The sequence below is a fragment of the Pongo pygmaeus genome, chromosome 4 (assembly GCF_028885625.2).
Source record: "Pongo pygmaeus isolate AG05252 chromosome 4, NHGRI_mPonPyg2-v2.0_pri, whole genome shotgun sequence".
NCBI classification, from domain to species: domain Eukaryota; kingdom Metazoa; phylum Chordata; class Mammalia; order Primates; family Hominidae; genus Pongo; species Pongo pygmaeus.
The window spans coordinates 151,908,540-151,931,234 of NC_072377.2; the positions used below are offsets into that span (position 1 = coordinate 151,908,540).

General features: G+C 37.6%; 1 protein-coding gene across 1 annotated transcript in view; it reads left to right on the forward strand.

Annotated features, from left to right (window-relative positions):
• The window catches only part of STK32A (serine/threonine kinase 32A), a 153,120-nt gene that overhangs the window by 67,819 nt on the left and 62,606 nt on the right, over nucleotides 1-22,695 (forward strand). Inside the window, exon 5 of the mRNA XM_054488342.2 lies at nucleotides 20,453-20,626. Within this exon, the coding sequence (XP_054344317.1) occupies nucleotides 20,453-20,626 (174 nt within the window). The remainder of the gene's footprint in view (nucleotides 1-20,452; nucleotides 20,627-22,695) is intronic.

Genomic DNA, 22,695 nt, shown 5'->3' on the forward strand with positions numbered 1-22,695 from the left:
GCAGTTCTTCCAGTCTGGGCTGTTAGGTGAGTCAGTGATGCAAAACTATCCATCTAGGCCTTGAAGGCGGGGGCTAGCCTAACCTTTTTCTTCTGCCATGAGACTAACCCTAGCTTCTTCACATGGGGGTGGAAGGGTTCCTAACAGCAACAGCTGACAAGCTTAATGAGCAAGCACTTTTTCACCCTCTGCCACAGTCACATTTTCTATCCTATTGGCCAAAGTAAATCACCAAGTCAGGCTCAGATTCAAGGGGTGGAGAAATAGGCTCCACTTCTGATGAGTGGCATGGCAAAGTCAACATTGCAAAAAGCCAGGCAGAGATATTACTGTGGCCAGTTTTGCAAACAATCCACCATAATACATAAAATATGTTTAAGAAGTCCACAAAATGATCAAGGAAATGGTAGAAACTATAAATACTGCAAGAACTCAGAGCCACATGAGGTTATTGAGTCCTTGTAGTGCTCTGAAAGGGTTCAAGGAAGAAGTTGTTTTGGTGTATGACCCTGATGAACTTGCAAAAATAGAGAAGAAGGGAGAGCAGTCTCTGAAGAAGAACTTAGTAGAGAAGTGTTATTCTGTGTCCAGTACACAGTAATTGTTCCACCTAGAGATGTTGACTGACTGATGAACAGGAAGCTGAGCCTTTATAATGCAGATATTCACATATTCATTTACTCATCCTTTATGGAAAACAATGCAAGGAGCCATTAGAAAATTTAAGCTCAAAAGAAACTCACTGGATGGATATGGGGTAAAGACTCAGAAGCACAGCTGAAGTAGCACGTTTCACAAAGATTAGGGACAAAGGCCATTCTGGAAATCTAGGTAGCAGGAACTATTGAATAGGCTCTTAAGCTGTCCGGGCGGACATGAATCAGTTCCAACCAATTTTCTAACCTTGTGTCACCCACTCAAGATTGAAAGTCCTGGGAGAGAATCCAACTGGCCTTGCTCAGAAAACATTCCTGTCCCTTAGCTCAAAGAAAGAATAAAATAAATGACTCCTGGATTGTTAGCCTAAGCAACTTAGATGATCGTGTCATTCATTTAGATGGGGAGATTGGAGGAGGAGCAGATTCATTGTGAAAATCAGGAAAACTCTTTTAGCTCTGTTAATTTTGAACTGCCCCTTAGTAATTCAGACAGAGCTCTTGAATAGGCAGTAAGTGAATCTGGAGTTCAAAGAGAAATTCAGGGTGTATAAAGTCCAACAAAACAAAAATATGGGAATCATTGGCTGTTAGATGCCATTTAAACCAGGGACTTGAAGGGAGCACATTGGGAGAGAGACTAGATGGAACAGAAGTTCTGAGGACTAAAGACATTGCTCTCTAATAGTTCTGGTAGAGGAGGAAGTTTCAGGAAACTAGACAGAAAGACAACAGTCATGAAGCTAATCAACAAGCTATGGGTAAGTCAGGGGAGTCTGCCATCCTGGAATCTTCCAGAGAGAAAAGTTTTTCAGAAAGGAAGGAGGGAAAAACATTTCAGATGCTGCTGCAAGGTCAAGAAGAAGAAGACAAAAAGAGCAGACCCCTTACTTGAGAAGATAAATATTGTGACCTTGTCCCAGTGTTTTGGGAGGCTGAGGCGGGAGGATCACTTGAGGCCAGGAGTTTGAGGCCAGCCTAGGCAACATAGTGAGAACTCATCTCTACAAAAAATAGGAATAAAATAATTAGCTGAGTAATCTCAGCTTCTTTGGAGGCTGAGGTGGGAGGATCCCTTGGGCCAGGAGTTTGAAGTGATTACTCCACTGCACTCCAGCCTGGGTGACAGAGCAAGACTCTGCCTCTAAAAAACTAAAACCAAAAATAAAAAATATATTGAGATTGTTGCAGAACTTTCTCCTTAGGTCAGCTACAACTGGGCTCTTGTCACATGACCAGGAAAGATTAGGCTTGCAGACACAGAGAAGGGTGAGGAAAACAGAATTTATTGGAAGAAAAGGAAAAAGAAAGAAAAACTCTCAGCAAAGAGAGAAGGAGTCTTGCCAACAACCTCCTGCCTCACAGATTGAATCCCAGGTTACCACACGGAAACTGAAGAGGCCAGGCTCCTCTCCCAGCAAACAGCGCGAACTTCCCCTGGCTCCACCCACTTCCCTCAGTGCGCAAGTGGGCATTATTTAGAGAGAATGAACCAGGAAAGCGCGGGCTTCATCCAGGACCAGCAGTCCGGTTTTTCAGCCTTCAGGCTGTTTTAGACTTGGAGGCTGGGTTTCTCCGGGACCCTTGGCTGTCTCCTGTCTCTATCAAGATCTTAATAAGAGCCAACTCCACACATGGTGGGACAAAAGACCAAAGGGAGCAAAGGGAGAGGCTTAATGAGAAAATGAGAAAATCATTTAATGAGTGATTTTATTTTCCAAGTAGAGGAGGAGAGGTACAAAGTGAGTTTTGAGATTCATGTTGTGACAGGTAGCAATAGTGTGTTGCCATTTCTCTATTGTATTCCATTGTATAAATACTACATGGTTCATTTACATTTTTTACTATTGATAGGCATTTGGATCGTTTGCAATTTGAGACTTTCGCAGAGTACTGCTATTAACATTCTTATTTGTATCTTTTGGCAAACTCCAAAATATGTGTACTTTTGTACACATGTAAACCCTAGGACCCAGTGATTTAATTCTTAAGTTTATATTCCAAAATATGTGGACTTCTTATTTTTCTACACATATTTTGGAATATACACTTAAGAATTAAATCACTGGGTCCTAGGATTTACACAGGTTTAGCTGGCAAACAATTTTCCAAAGAGCTTGTGACAGTTTATACTCACATCTGCAATGTATGAAAAGTCAAGTTGCTCCAAAACATCACCAACACTGGATATTATCAGTTTATTTAACTCTGGGTGTTCCAGCAAATGTGTAATGGTATCTCCCTGTGGTTTTAATTTGCATTTTTCTGGTGACTTATGAGTTTGGGCATATTTTTGCTTACTGACCATTTAGAATCCGTTTTTTGGGAAGTGCTTGTTTGACTCTTTTGACCATCTTTCTATTGGTTGCTTCTTTTTCTTATTGATCCATAAAAGCTCTTTATATATTCTATATACAAGTCTTTTTAAAACTTTTTAAAAAACGTTTATTTAGCACATACCAAGTCAGGTGTTGTTCCAGGTGCTGAAATGGAGGATAAGGAAATTTTCAGAAGATATGTGGCAAAGAGAAAAAAGCGTTAACCTTTGTGATTTGTGTTGTTTGTTACTATCAAGTTGGCAATAATAAATATTTATTATAATTTGTAACACATATTTAAAATGTATTATATGTAATATTTTATATTTTATCATATATAAAATCAATAGATTTTAATTAATTCAAAATTCAGTATCTTCACTGACATGTGTTAGCTTCCTAGCACTGGAATGTCATTTGCTTGCTTACATATAAAGGTATAATAAATTTTAAGTCTTCTGCTCAGATAAAGAAGTAGTGGATTATCTAAGGTGTTTGAATGACTTAACATAAACATTTCTAAGGAAAAGGATGAATCACATAATTCTTCTGCATAGAAACCAAATAAAACAAATAAAAAGAAAGATGCATTTATCAGTAGGGAAAGTGTCTAGAAAAAGTACATATAACTATGCCTGACAATAGGCATACAGCCTACATGTAATTGATACATTTTAGAAGAAAATGTGGAATCATTTTTAATATTATGTATGTAGAACTCTACCCTGAGTCAGGAGTTTCTTGTCATATGTTGAGGATGGTAGAACAGAGTTACTAACACAAAATGAGACACTGAATAACCTATCTTTTGTTTTTATGGGTAAAAAATATAGGGACCATAATATACCAGAAGTAAAAGAAATACAAATTAGTATCTAATTCATTATATATATGGAAAGAGCTGTGAAACTTCACCAAGAAGTCTTTCTTTGGGGCATATTAACTATTTGCACAATCTCTGACTTTCTTTTTCACTGCAATAATGGTGTTTTTTTTAACAATAAAAAATGTTTGGAATTAATGTGGTACAATTTATCAATCTTTTTCTTTACGTGTAGTGATTTCTGTGTCCTCCTTAAGAAATTTTTGTCTGGCTGGGGACAGTGACTCAGGCTTGCAATCCCAGTACTGTGGGAAGCCGAGGCAGGCAGATCACTTGAGGCCAGGAGCTTGAGACAAGCCTGGCCAACATGGTGAAACACCGTCTCTATTAAAAATACAAATATTAGCAGAATGTAATGGCACATGCCTGTAAATCCCAGCTACTTGGGAAGCTGAGGCATGAGAATCCCATGAATCCAAGAGGTGGAGGTTGCAGTGTGCCGAGATCATGGTGCCACTGCACTCCAGGTTGGGCGACAGATCCAGAGGCTGTCTCAAAAAAAAAAAAAAAAAAATCTTTGCCTATGCCAACATGGAGCTATTCTATCCTGTTTCCTAGAAGCTTCACTGTTTTAGCTTTCACATTTAGATCTACAGTCTAGGATCAAGTTTTATTTTGTCTTAATATAAATAAGTAATTGACCCTTAGCCATTTGTTGATGAGCTTATATTTTCCTTACTGCACCACAGAACCACATTTGTTATTAATCAAGTCACCATCTATGTGTGGGTTTCTTGACTCTGTTCCATTGATTCATTTGTATACTCTTGCTTATTTATCACTCTGTTTTAATTACTGTAGTTTTATACTGGATTTTCAGTAATTCATCTTTGGATTATGTTGGCTACAGCTGATTCTTTAAAATTCCATATAAATTTCATAAGTAGCTTTTCAATTTGTATTTTAAAGCTGCTGGTATGTATATTGGGTACATGGAGTCTATAGATTAATTCAGGGATAACTTACATCTTTTTAAAATATCAAATTTCCAATTCGTATGTTTTTTATATATATGTACATGCATATACATATATATGCATGTACATTTCCTTATTTATGTAGATATACCTTAATTTCTCTCTTTGGTTTTAGTTTTTAGTGTAGAGGTCTAGCGTATTTGTCTGTAGACTGATGACTAGGTATTTGATAAGATTACAAGTGGTATTATTTATCAAAATCGTATTTCTTGCTAGTTTGATGCTTATATACTAAAATACAATTGATTATTAATATTGACTTTGTGTTCAGTGACCTGGCTAAATTCTCTTATTAATTATACTAGTTGTCCCACAGGTTTTCTTGGATTTTCAATATTTACATTCATTTAATTTACTAACAGTGGCAGGTTTATTCCTTCCCTTTCAATCTTCTTGCCTTTTCTTTCCATGCATATTGCACATGCATTGAGAACAATGTTGAATAAAAGTAGTGATAATGGACATCTTTGTCTCTTTTTCCCGAGTTCACAGGGAAGATTTTTAATATAGCAAGAGTTTATAAAATATTTGCTGTAGGTTATTTGTAGATATCCTTTAACACAATAAGAAAGTGTCTTTTCTGTCCTAAGTCACTAGAAGTTTTTTTTTTTAACATGAATGAGTATAATATTTTATCAAATACTTTTGTTTTACTGAGATCATTTCTATTATGAGTGAAGTAAGTTGATTTGTAAATATTAAAGCAATCTTGACTTCCAAAAGTAAATGCTAGTTGTCATGTTCTATTATCCTCTTGTGTATATTACTGGCTACAATAAAATATTTATTTTTATATATTTTATATTATTATTCATATATTATTTATTATGTATGTTATTATTTATAAATATGTATTCTATTTATATATATGCCTACATACATTTTAAGATGTACATAGACAAGTTTGAATGGTAACAAGAATGAGCCAATTGAGAGGAAGAAATTGGTAATATAGTAAAGAGGGGGGATGATTGCCAAGTCAGGTCCTGTAGGTGGTGAGATGAATGTGACTCAGGGCACAGGTGAATGAGGTGACCTTAGGTGGAAGTGGTGACCCTTCCTTCATGTACTAGGAGAGAAAGCAGAGTTTGAAGTCTGTATGTGTGTGAGCTGCTGGGCTTGTCAGAGGGCAGATGAAGTAGTTCTTATGCCATTGCCTGTGTTTTCCCTGTGGTATATGAGGCCATCAACTGAGAATGAAGGTGGTCAGAGTATAGGAAATTTTGAGATGCCAAGAAGATCTGTGAAATTAATAGAGAATTAGAATAGGATTTTCTAAATATCCATTTGAGACTTGTAGTTATAATTAAACAAGAATCTATCCTGCAGATTTGTATTTTTCTCCTTAGATTGCACTTAATAGATCACTAGTTCATTTTTGTTGCTGTTTAAAAGCATATTGAGTTTAAGCAGGATTGGAGTTTAATTGGGTGAGGTATTCTCACTGTGACTAAGTCTGATGAATTGAAAAGCGTAGTCGTAGAAAGGAAACTCAGGAAGGAAATTCTTGGGGAAACTTAAAGAATCGTATGTATGCAATGTCACTTTTTAAGACAACTAATAATTTTAAGAATTTATTTTTGAGGTGCTGTACTAATATATTACATGTATAATGTCATATATCTTCAAATACTAGTTCCTGTAAATAAGTATGCTGATGATGACACGTTCCATTTCTTTCGATAGCCACAAAAACAGAAAGTGATGACAAAGCTGGATTCTAACTCCTGACCCCCAAATTCTCTAAGACCCTCAGTGTTAACATATATTTTATTTTAATGTTATTATATGTATTATTACTTTTACAACTCTAAAATCAAACATTTTAAAATTAGCTACAACTGCAAAATCAACTTAAAAATTTCAAAGAGCCATTTAACATGATAAACTAAAATATTTTAGTAAAACAAAATAACCACTGATACTTTAATATTCTTAGGTCTGAGAAAAACCATTATGTCATATTATTACTGCTTTCCTGGTAGCGTTTCTACTGCTGGACATCAGAAATAGAGATGAATAGTAGAGCCCCTGAGATAAGAGCAGAGATAGGAGAAAAGCAAAACATTTCTGAAGAGGCAATTGGTCTAGTTTGGCTATAATCACTAGACGGGTAAAGGAACATTGGGTGCATTAAAAGTAGAGAGCCTGGGATGAAGGCTTGAAGGCTGAGTAAGAATCTCTTCACTTGGTAGTAATTCTAGTACATCCCCCTCTGACCTGCAATTCTGAACGTGGTGTAGCTTGGTCAATAAGGAAATAAATTGCCTTTCTGGCTGGAGAGGCAGAAGGGTAGACAATACATTGTGCCAGCTGAACTTCCTGTCTCTCTGCTCTGGAGAAGGGCCAGTCACAATGTATGACTCAGCACGCCGGGCACTTCTCCCACGCCAGCCAGGCCTGCCCAGCCACTTGCTGAATCACAAGTGGCCATTTCCAATCCCATCAGTGACCTAAGCTCTCCAACTTAGACTAGTTTCTCTGTGATCAGTCTGTGACTGTCATGGAGCACAAAAAGTATTAACTTCCAACATTTATTTTTTTTTCCTGGACGCTTGATGAACTTTATAAGCAAGAGTCTGATTTAATTGTTCCTTATTATCATCTGAGCATGCTGTCTTGGCTTGCCCTTTTATATGGAGAGCGAAATGTTTGCATTCTGCTTTGCCTGTTTACTGGCTGTATTATTCTCTGAGGTGGCCATCTCAAGAGATTCTGTAGAAAATAATAATAGCAAAATTTCTCCCTGGAGAAGCTTCATAAATTAAATCTCCAGAGCCATATACGTAAGCCAACAGATTGTGAAATATGATTTAATGCTCTGTCCAGAGAAAGGTCAGGGCTTCAGAAAAATCATCATAATATCAAGAAAAACTAATCTGTAACCTCTTATATGATTTTTAAAAATCACTCCCCATCTTTTTTACTGTGCAAACTGTAGATTTTTGCTTATTTTATTTGAGGCTATAGTTTATGTCTTGAATCACACACATATGAGTATTACTTTCTGTGAGGTTTTCATGACCCCTGCAATCAAACTTGGGTCCTTCTGTTAGTTTCTATCACAGTATCCTTCACTTTTCTTTCACAATTCTTGACATATTTTATAACTACATATTTGTTTGTTAAATATTTGTTTATCTTTTATAGATGATTGGCTTCAGGAAGAGGGAAACCATGTCCTTTTGTTTACTCCTTTATTCTCAGCACCTTGCACAACATGAACATACAAAAAATATTTGTAAAATTACCATCGAATGAACAAGTGCTCATTAAGTACCAAGCTATATGCCAGGGGTTGCTGATGGTTAGAAATGAGCATGGCACAAAATTCTTTGTTCAATTAGTGAGCAGTTCAGGCAAAAAGAAAATATTAATGGTGATTATACAATATAATGCAATGCAGCCATCTACAACTAGATTTCTGAAGTGTTTTGTTTTGTTTTTAAGAGACAGAGTCTTGCTCTGTCACCCAGACTGGAGTGCAATGGTGAAATCATAGCTCACTTCAGTCTCAAACTCCTGGGCTCAAGGAATCCTCTCACCTCAGCCTCCTAAGTAGCTGGGACTATGGGTGCATGCTACTATACTGGCTAATTTTAAAACAAAAACAAACAAAAACACACCTTTTTAAGACTGGGTCTCACTATGTTGCCCAGGCTGGCCTTGAACTCCTGGCGTCAAGCGATCCTCCTGCCTTCCAAAGTGCTACCTTCTAGAGTATTGGGATTACAAGCGTGAGTCACCTGCACCAGGCCTGAAGCATTCTGTGATGGAGAAATACCTGGGTGCCATGGAAGGGCAGAGGGGGAAACACAGAGGAGTAACATCTAATTTACATTTGTCAAGGAGAGGCCAGGAAAGACTAACTACAGGGGAGATAAACTCCAACCAAGAGTCTTTATGTCTTCTGAGATTTATGTACAAGTTTCTTATTGCTAAAAAGGAAGTTTTAATGAACATGTATTTATTTATTTGAGATGGAGTTTCACTCTTGTTGCCCAGGCTGGTGTGCAATGGCACAATCTTGGCTTACTGCAACCTCTGCCTCCCAGGTTCAGGCGATTATCCTGCCTCAGCCTCGGAAGTAGCTGGGATACAGGAGCCTGCCACCACTCCCAGCTAATTTTTTTGTATTTTTAGTAGAGACAGGGTTTTGCCATATTGGCCATGCTTGTCTCACTCCTGATCTCAGCTGATCCACCCACCTCGGCCTCCCAAAGTGCTGGGATTACAGGTGTGAGCCACTGCCCCTGGCCTGAACACTTATTGTAAATATTATATGGTAGTTCTGTCAAATTCATTCTGTTTACTGCCCAAAAGATCTACATAAATTCTAAGTTGTCCACGTTTATGAATTTTAGATATAAGGCTGTTTATTCTGGATAAACACACAAAATACACAAGAGTGGGTGCGATCACTTATATGTGTTAAGAAGGCATTCCAGGTGCATTTTTTTCTTTGGAAAAGCTTTTTAAGGCTGCTTATGAGACAGAGAAGTAAGTATCTTATAAGTTCCAAAGCTTCTTGGTCTATTGAAGAGTTTTTCTGCTGTTAAAAACCTCTGAAAATTTGACAACGTACTCTAGAGAGAGAAAGCGCTGAAATAGGCACTGTCACATACTGCTGGTGGCAATTCAAAATGATATGCTCCCTATGGAGATAAATTTGACAATATCAAGCAAACATTACATATACCTTTGCCCTTTGTTTTGACAAATCTTTGTTTTAGCAAACCCTCTTCTATACATCTATAATGAAGTTAGACTGCCCAGAATACAAGAAGGCAACCACACTGGGCCAGTACTACTACTGGGCTAGGTGTGGTGGCTCACACCTGTAACCACAACATTTTGGGAGGCTAAGGTGGGAAGGCTGCTTGAGGCCAGCCTGGGCAACATAGTGAGACCGCATCTCTACAAAAAAATAAAAAAAATTAGCCAGGCGTGGTGGTACATGCCTGTAGTCCCAGCTACTCAGGAAGCTGAGATGGAAGGACAGGTTGAGCCTTGGAAGTGGAGGCTGCAGGGAACTATGAACATGCCACCGCACTCCAGCCTGTGCTACAGAAAGACTCCGTCTTAAAAAAACAAAACAAAACAACAACAACAAACAAAGATATATGCATAGAGTTTTTCACTGTTGCACTATTTATATTAGCCAAAAACCTGGAAACAACCTGAATATTCATCAAGTGGGGACAGGTTGAGTAATCATGTGACATACATAAATTGCAGCACTGCACACCTGAGAAAAGAAGTGAGAAATGTCTCTATTTCCTAGTGTGGTTTGCTCTCCAGAGTATACTGTTAAGTGAAAAAAGCACTGTGGCCTCAAATTTATCTATAGATTCTATACAATCCCCATCAAAATCTCAGCTGGCTTCTTTGCAGAAATTCACAAGCTGATCTTAAAATGTGTATAGAAATCCAAGGGACTCAAAATTCAATAAATTCAAAGACTAGCCAAAACAATCTTGAAAAAGAAGAGCGAAGTTGGAGGGCTCGCACTTTTCAGTTTCAAAAGTTGTTACAAAGCTACAATAATCAAGATAGGGTAGTCCTAGCATAAGGATAAACATGGAACAGAATTGAGCATCTAAAAATAAAACCTCATATTTCCAGTCAATTGACTTTTAACCAAGGTGCCAAGAAAATTCAATGGGGGAAGAATTTGTCTTTTCAACAACTGGTGCTGGGACAACTGTATATCCAAATGTAAAAGAATGAAATTGGAACCCTACCTCACACCATGTACAAAATTAGCTCAAAATGGAAAATAGAGGTAAATATAAGAACTTCATGTATAAAACTCTTCAAAGAAAATATAGAAGTAGATGATCAAGACCTTGTAATCACTAATTGTTCCTTAGATATGACCCCAAAAGAACAAGTACTAAAAAAAGTAGATAAATTGGACACCATCAAAATTGAAAACTTTTATGCTTTTTATACTTCAAAGTCACTATCAAAAAAGTGAAAAGTCACCCCAGAGAATGGGGAGAAAATATTTGCAAATCATATATCTAGTAAAGGATATGCATTTACAATATACTAAGGGGCCAGGCGCTGTGGCTCATGCCTGTAATCCCAGCAAATTGGGAGGCCAAGGTGGGTGGATCACCTGAGGTCAGGAGTTCAAGAGCAGCCTGATCAACATGGTGAAACCCTGTCTCTACTAAAAATACAAAAATTAGCTGGGTGTGGTGTCAGGTACCTGTATCCCCAGCTACTTGGGAGGCTGAGGCAGGAGAATCACTTGAACCTGGGAGGTAGAGGTTGCAGTGCGTGGAGATTGTGCCATTGCACTCCAGCCTGGGCAACAAGAGAGAAACTCCATATCAAAAAAAAGAATAAACAAAGATTTCTTCCAAGTCAATAATAAAAACAGAAAACGCAATTTAAAAATGGATAAAGAATCTCAGTAGTTTTACATTAAAAGATATATAAATGGTCAGTGAGCACTTGAAAGGATGCTGAGCATTACTAAACATTAGAGAAATGCAAATCAAAATCACAATGAGATGTCATTTCACACCTATTGTTTTTTCTTTTTTTTTTTTTGAGACAGAATCTTGCTCTATCTCCCAGGCTGGAGTGCAATGTGTGTGATCACAAAATGGCAACCTCAACATCCTGGGCTCAAGTCATCCTCCTGCCTCAGCCTCTTGAGTAGCTGGGACTGCAGGCATGTGCCACCGCACCAATTTTTTTTTTTTTTTTTTTTTTTTTTTTTTGGAGACACAGTGTCTCATTATGTTGCCCAGGCTGGTCTGAAACTCCTGGGTTGAAGCAATCTTTCTGCCTCAGCCTCCCAAAATGCTGTAAGTATAGGTGTGAGCCACCACACTGAGCCAGTACTACTCTTTAAAAAATGGGAAATAACAAATGTTGGAGAGGATGTAGAGAAATTGGAGCCTTTGCACACTGATAGTGGGAATGTAATGTGGTGCAGCCACTGAAGAAAACAGTTGGACAGTTCTTCAAAAAGTTAAACATAGAGTTTCCATTTGATCCAGCAATTCCATTATTCGATATTTACTCAAAATAATTGAAAGCAGGGACTCAAATAGACACTCGCACACCAGTGTTCACAGCAGCATTATTCATAATAGTCAAAAGGTAGAAATAACCCGAATGTCCATCAACAGATGAATGGATAAACACCACATAGTATGTGCTTATGGTGGAATATTATTCAGCCTTATAAAGGAGTAAAATTCTGATATACACTACAACATTGATGAACCTTGAAATCTTATAACAAATGAAATAATCCAGACATGAAAGGACCAATATTATATGATTCCACTTAGATGAGATGCCTAGAACAGACGAATTCATAGAAACAGAAAATAAAATAGAGGTTACCAGGGGTTGGAGAGGAGGAATAAGGAGTTACTATTAAATGGGTACAGAGTTTCTGTTAGCAATGATGAAAATGTTCTAAAAATGGACAGTGGTGATGGTTGTAGAACATTCTGAATGTACATAGTGCCACTGAATTGTACTTAAAGTGGTTAAAATGATAAATTATATGATATGTATGTTTTACCACAATAGAAAAAAATACAAGAAGTTACCAGTGGGGAAAAGGAGGGATTACAGAAGACAGGGATAACAGCACGACTTTTCTCAGTATACCTTGTTTTTCGTATTTGACTTTGAAAATATGTACATACTTTATATAACTAGAAAACAAAATTAAATCTTAAAACAATCCCAAAAATGAAATGTAAAAAAAATGAAACCAATTAATCTAAGTATATATCCAGTTTGTGGCATAGCCGCACAGAAATGAACTATTCCAAGTGACTTTTGAACAGAAAATTACTGTATACCATCAGTAGAATATATCCTAATAACAAAAAAGAACAGCAAAAATATCTTAAAGTGTTTTCAGTAATGGCATTGTTGGGGGTAATGTTGATACTGTCACTTTGAAAGTGTTGAGTGTATACAGTGGGATAGAACCAACAAGTATTTATAATGATGTCATTGAGAACCAAGATTTTCATTGAGGGAGAAGACTGAAGAGGTTAAGAATTTCTGTAATCTTGAATGTAAACTGAAAGCATTATTATGAAATGTGTGATGTGTTTATCTTACTTTACCTTTGAATATGTGTGTATCTATAACTATACATCTATAGCAGCAGACACTCCTGTCACCCAGATTGTCTGAAACAGGAAATATACAAGATAGCCAGCAATATGTTTTCATATTCTACAGTTATAAAGCTGTCAAAACTTACTAGGGTTATGTCAAAATAACACATGATCTAACGTGACTATGTTCCTACTGGCTGAAGAATGAACATTATGAACTGAACATCAATAAGAATAATGACATCAAACCCAGGAGTTCATTATAATATATTTTTAAGTATATTGATTGCTTTTGGAGGATTCCAGGAAACAAACAAATCATTTTGAAAAGTGGTAAATAAAGGAAAGACTTAAGTTCAAGACCAGTCTGAGCAACATAGTAAGACCCCGTCTCCACAAAAAATTAAAATATCAGCTGAGCATTGTGGTGTACATCTTTAGTCCTAGCTACTTGAAGGCTGAAGTGGGAGGATTGCCTGAGCCCAGGAGTTCAAAGCTGCAGTGAACTATGATGGCACCACTGTGGTCCAGCCAGGGTTAAAGAGCAAGACCCTGTCTCTGGGGAAAAAAAAAAAAAAAGGAAGACTTAAACGTACCTTTCCTATATGAACTGTGCCTCGGAGTAACTAATAATTGATTAAAGCAAGTTTCTCTGTATAAAAATACTCCAGCTAAAACATTAAGGAGAAATGATAGAATTCAAATATCGCAATCCCTAAGGAATTTTTGGATCAAGACAACAATAATTAATGACTGATAATGCCACACACAAAATGTAGACTTATTAATTGTATAACTCCTGATCAAGTGCATACCACTATCTGTGAAATAGTTTTAGTTTTGCCAAAAAAAAAAAAAAAAAAAACTAACCTAAACTTGAACAAGCCTCTAGATCTAACCACCAATTTTTACAAACTAAAGGAATTGTGGAATGTATAGATAGACGTGACATGAAGGCAATCAGCAACGTCCAGACTGTGAAAATACTACAGCAAACATTGAGGCTTTTTTTTTCTTTTTCTTTCCTTTTCTTTTTTTTTTTTTTTTTTTTTTTTTTTGAGAGAGAGTCTCCCTCTGTCGCCCAGGCTAGAGTGCAGTGGTGTGATCTCGGCTCACTGCAACCTCTGCCTCCCAGGTTCAAGCGATTCTCCTACCTCAGCCTCCTGAGTAGCTGAGATTACAGGTGTGCGCCACCATGCCCAGGTAATTTTTGTATTTTTAGCAGAGACGGGGTTTCACCATGTTGGTAAGGCAGGTCTCGAACTCCTGACCTCATGATCCACCCGCCTCAGCCTCCCAAAGTGCTGGGATTACAGGCGTGAGCCACCGCCCCCGGCCCACATTTGGGTTTTTTTCAACAAAAAATTACTAGAAATAAAAGAATAATAGTTGGTCAGGGAAGCTGTAGAATAAAAAAGACTGCCACATACGTCAATGGCAGTGGGCGGGCCTTGTTTGAATCCAACTCTAGGATGCAAACATTTGATAAAAATTTCTTTATTTAAAAAGAAAAGTTTATAAAACAATCAGAAAAAATAAAAAAGACTGAGGATCTCAGGACCACTACTAGCCTAGATAATTTATAAAGATTAGATAACTGACTCATTTTTGCTAGTTTCTTTCCTGATAAGGCAATATGTATTAGATATATCAGAGTAGAAGGAAATATTTTTCTTATATCTATCTGGCTTTTTAAATATAAACATATAAGTAAAAACCAAAATGATTTATAATCCTACCATTTATGTAACTGATTATCTGATTTTCAAAAAAGTGTTATGCATGTACTAGCATATGTGTGTTTCCTTCTTTTGTCTTTACAATATATTTTGGAAATCATTCCATATCAGAATATAGATCTGCCTTTTTGTAGCCATTGAAATGCAAAGAAAAAAAGAACATAGATCTGTCTCATTTTTTTTAAAATGCCATATAATCTGTAGTATGAATTTACTATAATTTATCCGCATGCTCCCTTATTGATGGGCATGTAAATGGTGTTAATTTTATGTGATATAATGAGTATCCTTATATGTATATCTTGGCACAGTTTTTCGAGTGTATCCATAAAGTTCCTTGCGATGAAATTATAGGGCAACACAGGGTGTGGTGGCTCATGTCTGTCATTTCAGCACTTTGAGAGGCTACGGCAGGAGGATTACTTGAGGCCAGGAGTTTGAGACCAGCCTGGGCAACATAGTGAGCCCTCACCTCTACTAAAAATTAAAAAAAAAAAAAAAAAGAAAAAGTTTGGTATGGTGATGTGTACCTGCAGTTCCAACTACCCAGGAGGCTGAGGTGGGAGGATCATTTGAACCTGGGATGTCAAGGCTACAGTGAGCTATGATTGTGCCACTGCACTGCAGCCTGGATGACACAGTGGGACCCTGTCTCAAAAAAAAAAAAAAAAAAAAAAGACAGAAAGAAAGAAATTACAGGCCAAATCCATGTGCTTTTTAAAGGATATTTTTGAATCGTCCTCCAAAAGAGGCTTCACCAAATTACCAGCCACGGCATACAAGATACCCATTTCTCCATGTCCTTTCCAACAGTGGCTCTCATCAAGCCTTGGTGGAAATGCTCTCATACTGATACATTAACGACTAAAAGTCCTGACATATCTGCTTAGGTTGTAAATTGCCTCCCTCTAAACTTATACAGAGATAATTTAGGGTGTTGTCTCAGCTTGGTTCCAGTGTTATCCAAGCCATTAACCTTTCTTTTGCTTTAGATCGTCACATTGCAGTATTTCAGTTAAAAAACAAAAACACGACTGGGTATTTTTTTTTTTTTTTTGAGACGGAGTCTCGCCCTGTAGCCCAGGCTGGAGTACAGTGGTGCGATCTTGGCTCACTGCAAGCTCCACCTCCCGGGTTCAAACCATTCTCCTGCCTCAGCCTCCTGAGTAGGTGGGACTACAGGCTCCCGCCACCATCCCCGGCTAATTTTTTGTATTTTTAGTAGAGACGGGGTTTCACCATGTTAGCCAGGATGGTCTCGATCTCCTGACCTCGTGACCCGCCCGCCTCGGCCTCCCAAAGTGCTGGGATTACAGGCGTGAGCCACCGCGCCCGGCCACAATGGGGTATTGTTTTTATAGACTGTTGAAATCTGCCTTTGGAAACCGCGGGTTTGCTGTATTGTTATGGTGAATGAATTAGGTGCATAATACTAGTTTTTAAAAAATGAACTTCACACTAAGTACACCTTGAAAAATCATTCCAGAGCTATAAGAAGAGCTATAAGAAGAAAAATATGATGGGTCATTGCTCCAAAGAAAGGTTTTAAAATGTAAATTTGTACTTAATGAATTAGACAGTGTATCCTAACCTCCTCTTTGCTATTCTTCAGGGATCTCTTCTAACAAGGGCTAATGCTTCCCCTAAGCCATGAAAAGCCTGCTGTGAGCACTCCCTGTTCAGGGTCAGAAAAACACAATGACCTGCTCTATCATTTTAGGTTCTAGGACAATGTTCTCTTGCTTTTCCTTGCTCAGAATGGAGCTTTGCTGGGGTAGCATCAGAATGAGGATTTGGTGCAACAGTTCTGCAATAGGAAGTAGGTTCCCCTACTCTCATGGTTTTCAAGCTTTTTTGACTGCAGCCCATAACGAGAAATAATGTTTTTCATCATAACCCAGTAGATACACTCACAGAGAGACACTATATTCATAAACAAATTTCATTATGTTTAACCTTATGTCAATAGCATTTATCCTATGTTATTCGATCTATTTTATTTCTTTTTAAAAAATGCTTATCACAGTCAACCAAACTGATTTCACAACTCCTTGAAGGAATTTGAGCCACAATTTGAAAAATACTGCATTGTAGAATATTTTAGAGTCTCTTCCAAACCCTCAGAGTCAGATTTATTTCAAAATGGCCCCTGTAAGACGGCTTCAAGCATGTGAGTGACTTTCGTTTTTCTTTTTGCTTCTTTACCATTTACCATGACTTCCAAATAAGTGACTCTTTTGGCTTATTTGGTAACCATGCTAATTTCTAAACATAGAACCTAGAGCATTTACATCAGACCCACCCAAAGCTTGTGTTTTAACCTTGCTTCTCTCCTTTCTTTCTTTGATTCATTGATTATGTTTTCTATTGGTATTTGTTCAATCTGTATTTCAGGCAGTGTACAGGTTTTGAGGCACCAATGGTGAGTAAAAGCAAGCATGCATCCTGAGATATATTGGGAATGAAAGAAGTTAATCTAAAAGCACACAGGAAAATATTTTCAAACTTTGATAAATTCTGTGTAAGCATATGGCATTGCATGTAACAGGGGAACCGCATTTAATATGGAGTGTTGGAAAAGGCTTCTGTGAGAAGCCTTTTGAGCTGAGACTTGAAAGGTGAAAAAAATATAACCAGGTACTGGGCAGCATCATGAGTGCAGGCACAGGTCACATCATATCACAAGCTTCTAAGGCTGAAGGGGGCATGAATTGCTAGCTGGAGAATGGAAGGAAAAGATCTTCAAGATAAAGCTGGAAAAATAAACAGGGCCAGACCTCATAGGTTTCTGTAGACCATGGAAAGAGGTGAAGGTTATTTTGAGCCTGGATGACATGATAAAACTCACACTGTAAAAATATAACTGCAAGGTAGAGAATGGATTGAAGAGGTCCAAGATTATGCAGACAGAGCTATGAATAGCCTATTGCAATGGTCTGGGTCAAGCATGGTGGAGTAGGGTTGGAATAGGGTGGTGATCTTTTACTAGTTATCTTCCTTACTGAGCACACTTTGCAATGAATTTCAAATGCACTGGGACCAGACTTGTTAATTTTGGAGCTGTCAACCAAGAAATAAATAAGCCATGATATCCCACCAAAGAAAGTTGCAGAAATGCAATAGTGAGGCTGTGATGAATGGCTGAGGTACAAGGAAGCTCTTACTCACTCATTTTAAAAAATCAGATGATATGAAGTTGAATATTCTAGATATTGCACAATTGTGTTATGTTCACATATTTTACTGGGCATAGTTCTGGATAATAAAATATTTATCTTCTCTCCCTCTGAGAATTAAAAATCTGAGATGGAGGCCTCTGATGTGCCAAAGGAGAAAGATGATTTTTAAGAGCCAAACGTGCCTCCATGATTAAATACATTTATATTTCTACTGGCCAAGGGAAGCATGTTGCTTCTTGCTTGGGCCTCTTCTGTCTTTGATTAATAATCCCCTGTACATTCGAACACTGTTATTAACTTGCCACAACTAGCACCTTTATCACTTTGTTCTTTGAATAAAAAGAGCTTAACTCAAGTCCCAGTAAAAATGTTCATTCAGGCTGAATTTAAGAAATTTATTCTAATCCCTTGGAGTTAAATGGAATAATACGAGAAGAGTCCACTGGTCTGTTACCAGGTTTCTGAACTACACCTGGCAGCCTAACATAGTCAACAGCAGGGAGTGAATCACGTCTGCTCTGTATGCTAACCCGGTCTGAGTAGGTGGTTTGCATTGGCATCTAATTATGTTTATGGTTAGTACTCTCTTCTCCTGACTTTTGGTACCAAACCCTCACACATCTCATTATCCCTATTGCATCTGCCACTCATCCTAAAAGGCCTTGCTTACATCCCACAATCAATCATTCTTTCTATTACCTTAGCGGAGAACAGCCTGAGGTGCAGCAGGTCCCAGGTATGATTACAGATTCACCAGTTCAATATTGTTTACTGAATGGCCTATAAAACACAGTGAATATAATTTGTGTTGCTGCAGTTGGAAGGCTTATGTGCCACACTGCCTAGAACCAAAGACCTTTCCTCACGCCCAATACACCAATGGCAGTCATTGCATCGAGATGAAGAATAGTATCTCCCAAAAGGCAATACCAAGCATATGTTTCTCAGGCTTTTACAAAACACTTTTTGAGTTTCTGTCTAAATTCCTCTAAAAGCTTAATTTTTCCAAGACATATTCTGTGTAAATCAGTCTTCAGTGGTAAACAAAATTTTATTTATTGAACTATCAGGTGCTATTAATGCTAATTAGAATGTTACCACCTCAGATTAATGCTTTGTTGAATTTCTTTTTTTCTGGTGTTTGTAAGTATCCCTTTTCTCCTTTAGCACAATGATAATTACAAAGAAGAAAATGTACTAAGTGCATTTCTCCCATCATTGATATTTTACATTTATTTCCTCAGCAAATAAGTTGTCACTAGGAAGTGATGTGCATCCCTGGGCACTGCTTACAGGCACTTAATTCTTTGATTCAAATGAAACTTTAAAATGTTATATCCATGACATTATGTCTAAAGAAACATGTCAAAGAAACATGTCAGAGAACTTGACTGTGAATAGAAATCACAGCTGTGCTTTGAGGGAAACAAAATAAATCACAGAGGTAGGAATGCATTTTTACAAGCTACTGTTTGTACACAGCAGAGGCCAATTCTACTCTCTGTGTCTCATTTCCTCTTCTAATTCCTCATCCCTACACTCCTTCATGTGTGAAGCCCATGTCTGATCCTGCCTATTTCAGTGACTGGGAGTCATTGCAGATGCATGCACAGGGTCCTGTTATGGGATCTGGCTTCTGCCACCTTCTCCAGACACAAGCTTCCCCCTCATACCTGTTGTTCCAGCAAATCCACGCTATTCTCCTTTCTGCACTTGCACTAGGTTCTTTCCGAAGTCTGTGCTTTCATGCATCCTATTTTTCTCTGGTATTTTTCAAATTTTACTTTGGCACCTGGAGAACATTTTGGCACTACCATTTGTCAGGTGTTTAACTTTGTGCATTTCCTCGTGTGAATGGGAGCGTAGGACCAGCATCGTGAGGAAGGACTGGGGTCACACTTACAGTGTGTCAGAGCCCACAAAGTCACTCAGTAGAAACATCAGGAGATGTTAGCATTATTTTTTAGTTATTACTGTGATCACCATTCCTCAAAATTGAGCTCCGGTTTTACCTCTACTGAGAAGCTTTCTCTTACTTCCCCATCCCAAAGTGAATTACTTCCTTGTACTGTGTGCTTAGTTCTTCATTGCCCTTCTTATATGTTTTCCTTATCATTAATGTGGGACATGATTTGTTATAATGTTGCTGGGCAATGATGTTGTTAGTATAGAAAAATGGGCATGAGAATGGTTCAAGGAGTTCCCATAACTCATATTTTATGGGCCTTCTGCAATATATGGTTAGGATACAACCATTAGCAATAAATGGATAACTTGGGTTCTCTTCATTTTCTGTGTTTTATTGCTACATGAACAAACAGTTATTGAGTGCTTACTGTATGTCAAGCATGACAATAAGTATTATAATTACCCTGTTTATTCATCAGTATGATCAAATTTGGTTATTATTCCCATGTGACCCAGGAGGAAACTAAAGGCCTAAGGTGATAGAGCTAGTGATAGACCACCTACTCCCAAAGTCTGAGCTCTTAGCTCAAGAACACTCTGCTCTGATCTGTAGGGTCTTTTGCCTCTGAGACTCTTTAATGTGTAAATATATTTGATAAGTTTTCTCTTCTAATGCAATTTCAGGTATTCCTTCCAAGATGAGGAAGACATGTTCATGGTGGTGGACCTCCTGCTCGGTGGAGACCTGCGTTATCATCTGCAACAGAACGTCCGCTTCAAGGAAGAAACAGTGAAGCTCTTCATCTGTGAGCTGGTCATGGCCCTGGACTACCTGCAGAGCCAGCGCATCATTCACAGGTCAGTCAAGTCCAAGGAGACAGCCATGAACGTAATGCAAGGAGAGAATCCACAACTGGCTACCTTCAATAAATTTTTATTGAACATGACATTTAATCCTCATGTAATTCTTGAAACAGTACCCTGAGTTAGGTTGATTGTCCTCATTTTGCAGATTTTTTAAAAGACTGAACACATAGAGCTTAATTTGCCAAAGGTCACAGTAAACAACAAGATCACAATCAATGAATTTTGGTACTATTTTATAACTAAGCTTAGACAGGAGAAAAGGTGGCATATAGAAACCTAATAAATATTAAATAAATAATTAAATGGAGGTAGCACATGGAGGGAAAGAAATAGAATGAAAAGAAAGAAAGTTCTTTGGGAAAAAAGCTTGAGTCTTTCTAATATTTGCTGTCCTGCAGTCTATGTTAAATTAATCCCTAATGTATGTACTGCAAATGGAGGTAGAAAAAGCAATAGCAATGTCTTCTGCATTTAGAGCATTAGTAGTAAATAAAGACATACGAATAACATAAGAAACCATAAAGCTATAGAGATAATAGAGAGAAAAGATAATACTTTATAGTAAAGAAATTTGTAGTTTTAATGATGATTTTATATATAGTATCTCATTTGATCTCTGAAATAACCTGAGATAAATGATCAGAGCAGATGTAATTAGACTAGAATTACATATGAAAAAATCATGGCTTGTATACATTAAATTAGCACCCAGTTTACTTATAAGAATTGTAAACATATCAAACATCAAAACATCTACTAATCAACATCAAAACAACTAGTGTTTACTGGTTGATGACTTACTATGTGCCAGGCACTCCTAGGTACTTTATGTACATTAGTTTATTAAATCCTCAAAACTCAGCAAAGATTCCACATTTCATTATAATATTCCCATTACTCAGATAAAGAAACTGTCTCAAAGATTTGCCAGGACAAACAGCTAGCAAATAGCATAGCCAGGATTCAAACCTAGATCTCTCTGACCTCAAAGTCAGAATTCTATGATACCACTTCACGTTACTTACACGTATGAAATATATGCATTAACTGATTATACATCATTAAATGAAAAATCAGTACATGTGACTCTGCTGCTGTCATCTCCCATCCTTGAAGAATTTGCTGAGATTTTAAGTACAATTATGTCTCAATTAGTAAAAAGTTGGCTAGATAAAATATTTGACCACCACCAGTTGACATTGACCTGTAATTTATTTTTTAAACCTACATATATATATATATTTTTAGAGAGATGGGGTTTCACCATGTTGCCCAGTCTGGTCTCCAACTTTTGGCCTCAAGTGGTCCTCCTGCCTCAGCCTCTCAAAATGCTGGGATTACAGGAGTGAGCCACTGTACTCAGCCTATAATTTATCTTGATGAGTACAGAGCCTATAGATGAAGGTGAAGCATCAGAATTTATAGATTCTCTGTGCAGGTACCACAGGCCAGTTCTTTTATTTATTTTATTTATTTATTTTTTGGCCTTGGCCCTCTACATTTAGTTTTTATTTAATGTTCCTTCTTTGGAAGGGCCTGCTTGTATTGGAAGTGTGCTCTTCAGGCACCAGATAAATGAAAGCAGACCAGTTAATTACATAGGATCTCAGTAGTGAATTTGCACACCTGGTATTTTTTCAATAACTAGAAATCCTGTTCTCAAGCATTCATCTTCCCATACTGGTTTTCTGGTGCCTCATAGCTCTTTCTGAAGAGAGACTCTTCATACTTATTAGTCTATGGAGTCCCTCTCAAAACTTTCCTGCTCATTCATTCTCCCCAAAATTGCCAACCACAGCCTATCTTGGTTGTGACATCACAGATATCACAAAGAAGGCAGTGACCTTGAGAAACCAGCATGGCCTCAGAGCCTTTTCACTCTCTCTCTCTCCTTTTCCTGTTTGAAATTGGGTTCTGTCCCTTCTTTCTTTAGGCTTCATGTTCTTGGTCATCAAAAGACCAATTCTCTGAGCATTTTCTCCATGTGTTTAGAACTGTGTTCCAAGAGGAATTCAGGAGGGAAAAACAACAACAAAAATATTGATACAATTTTTCCCCAA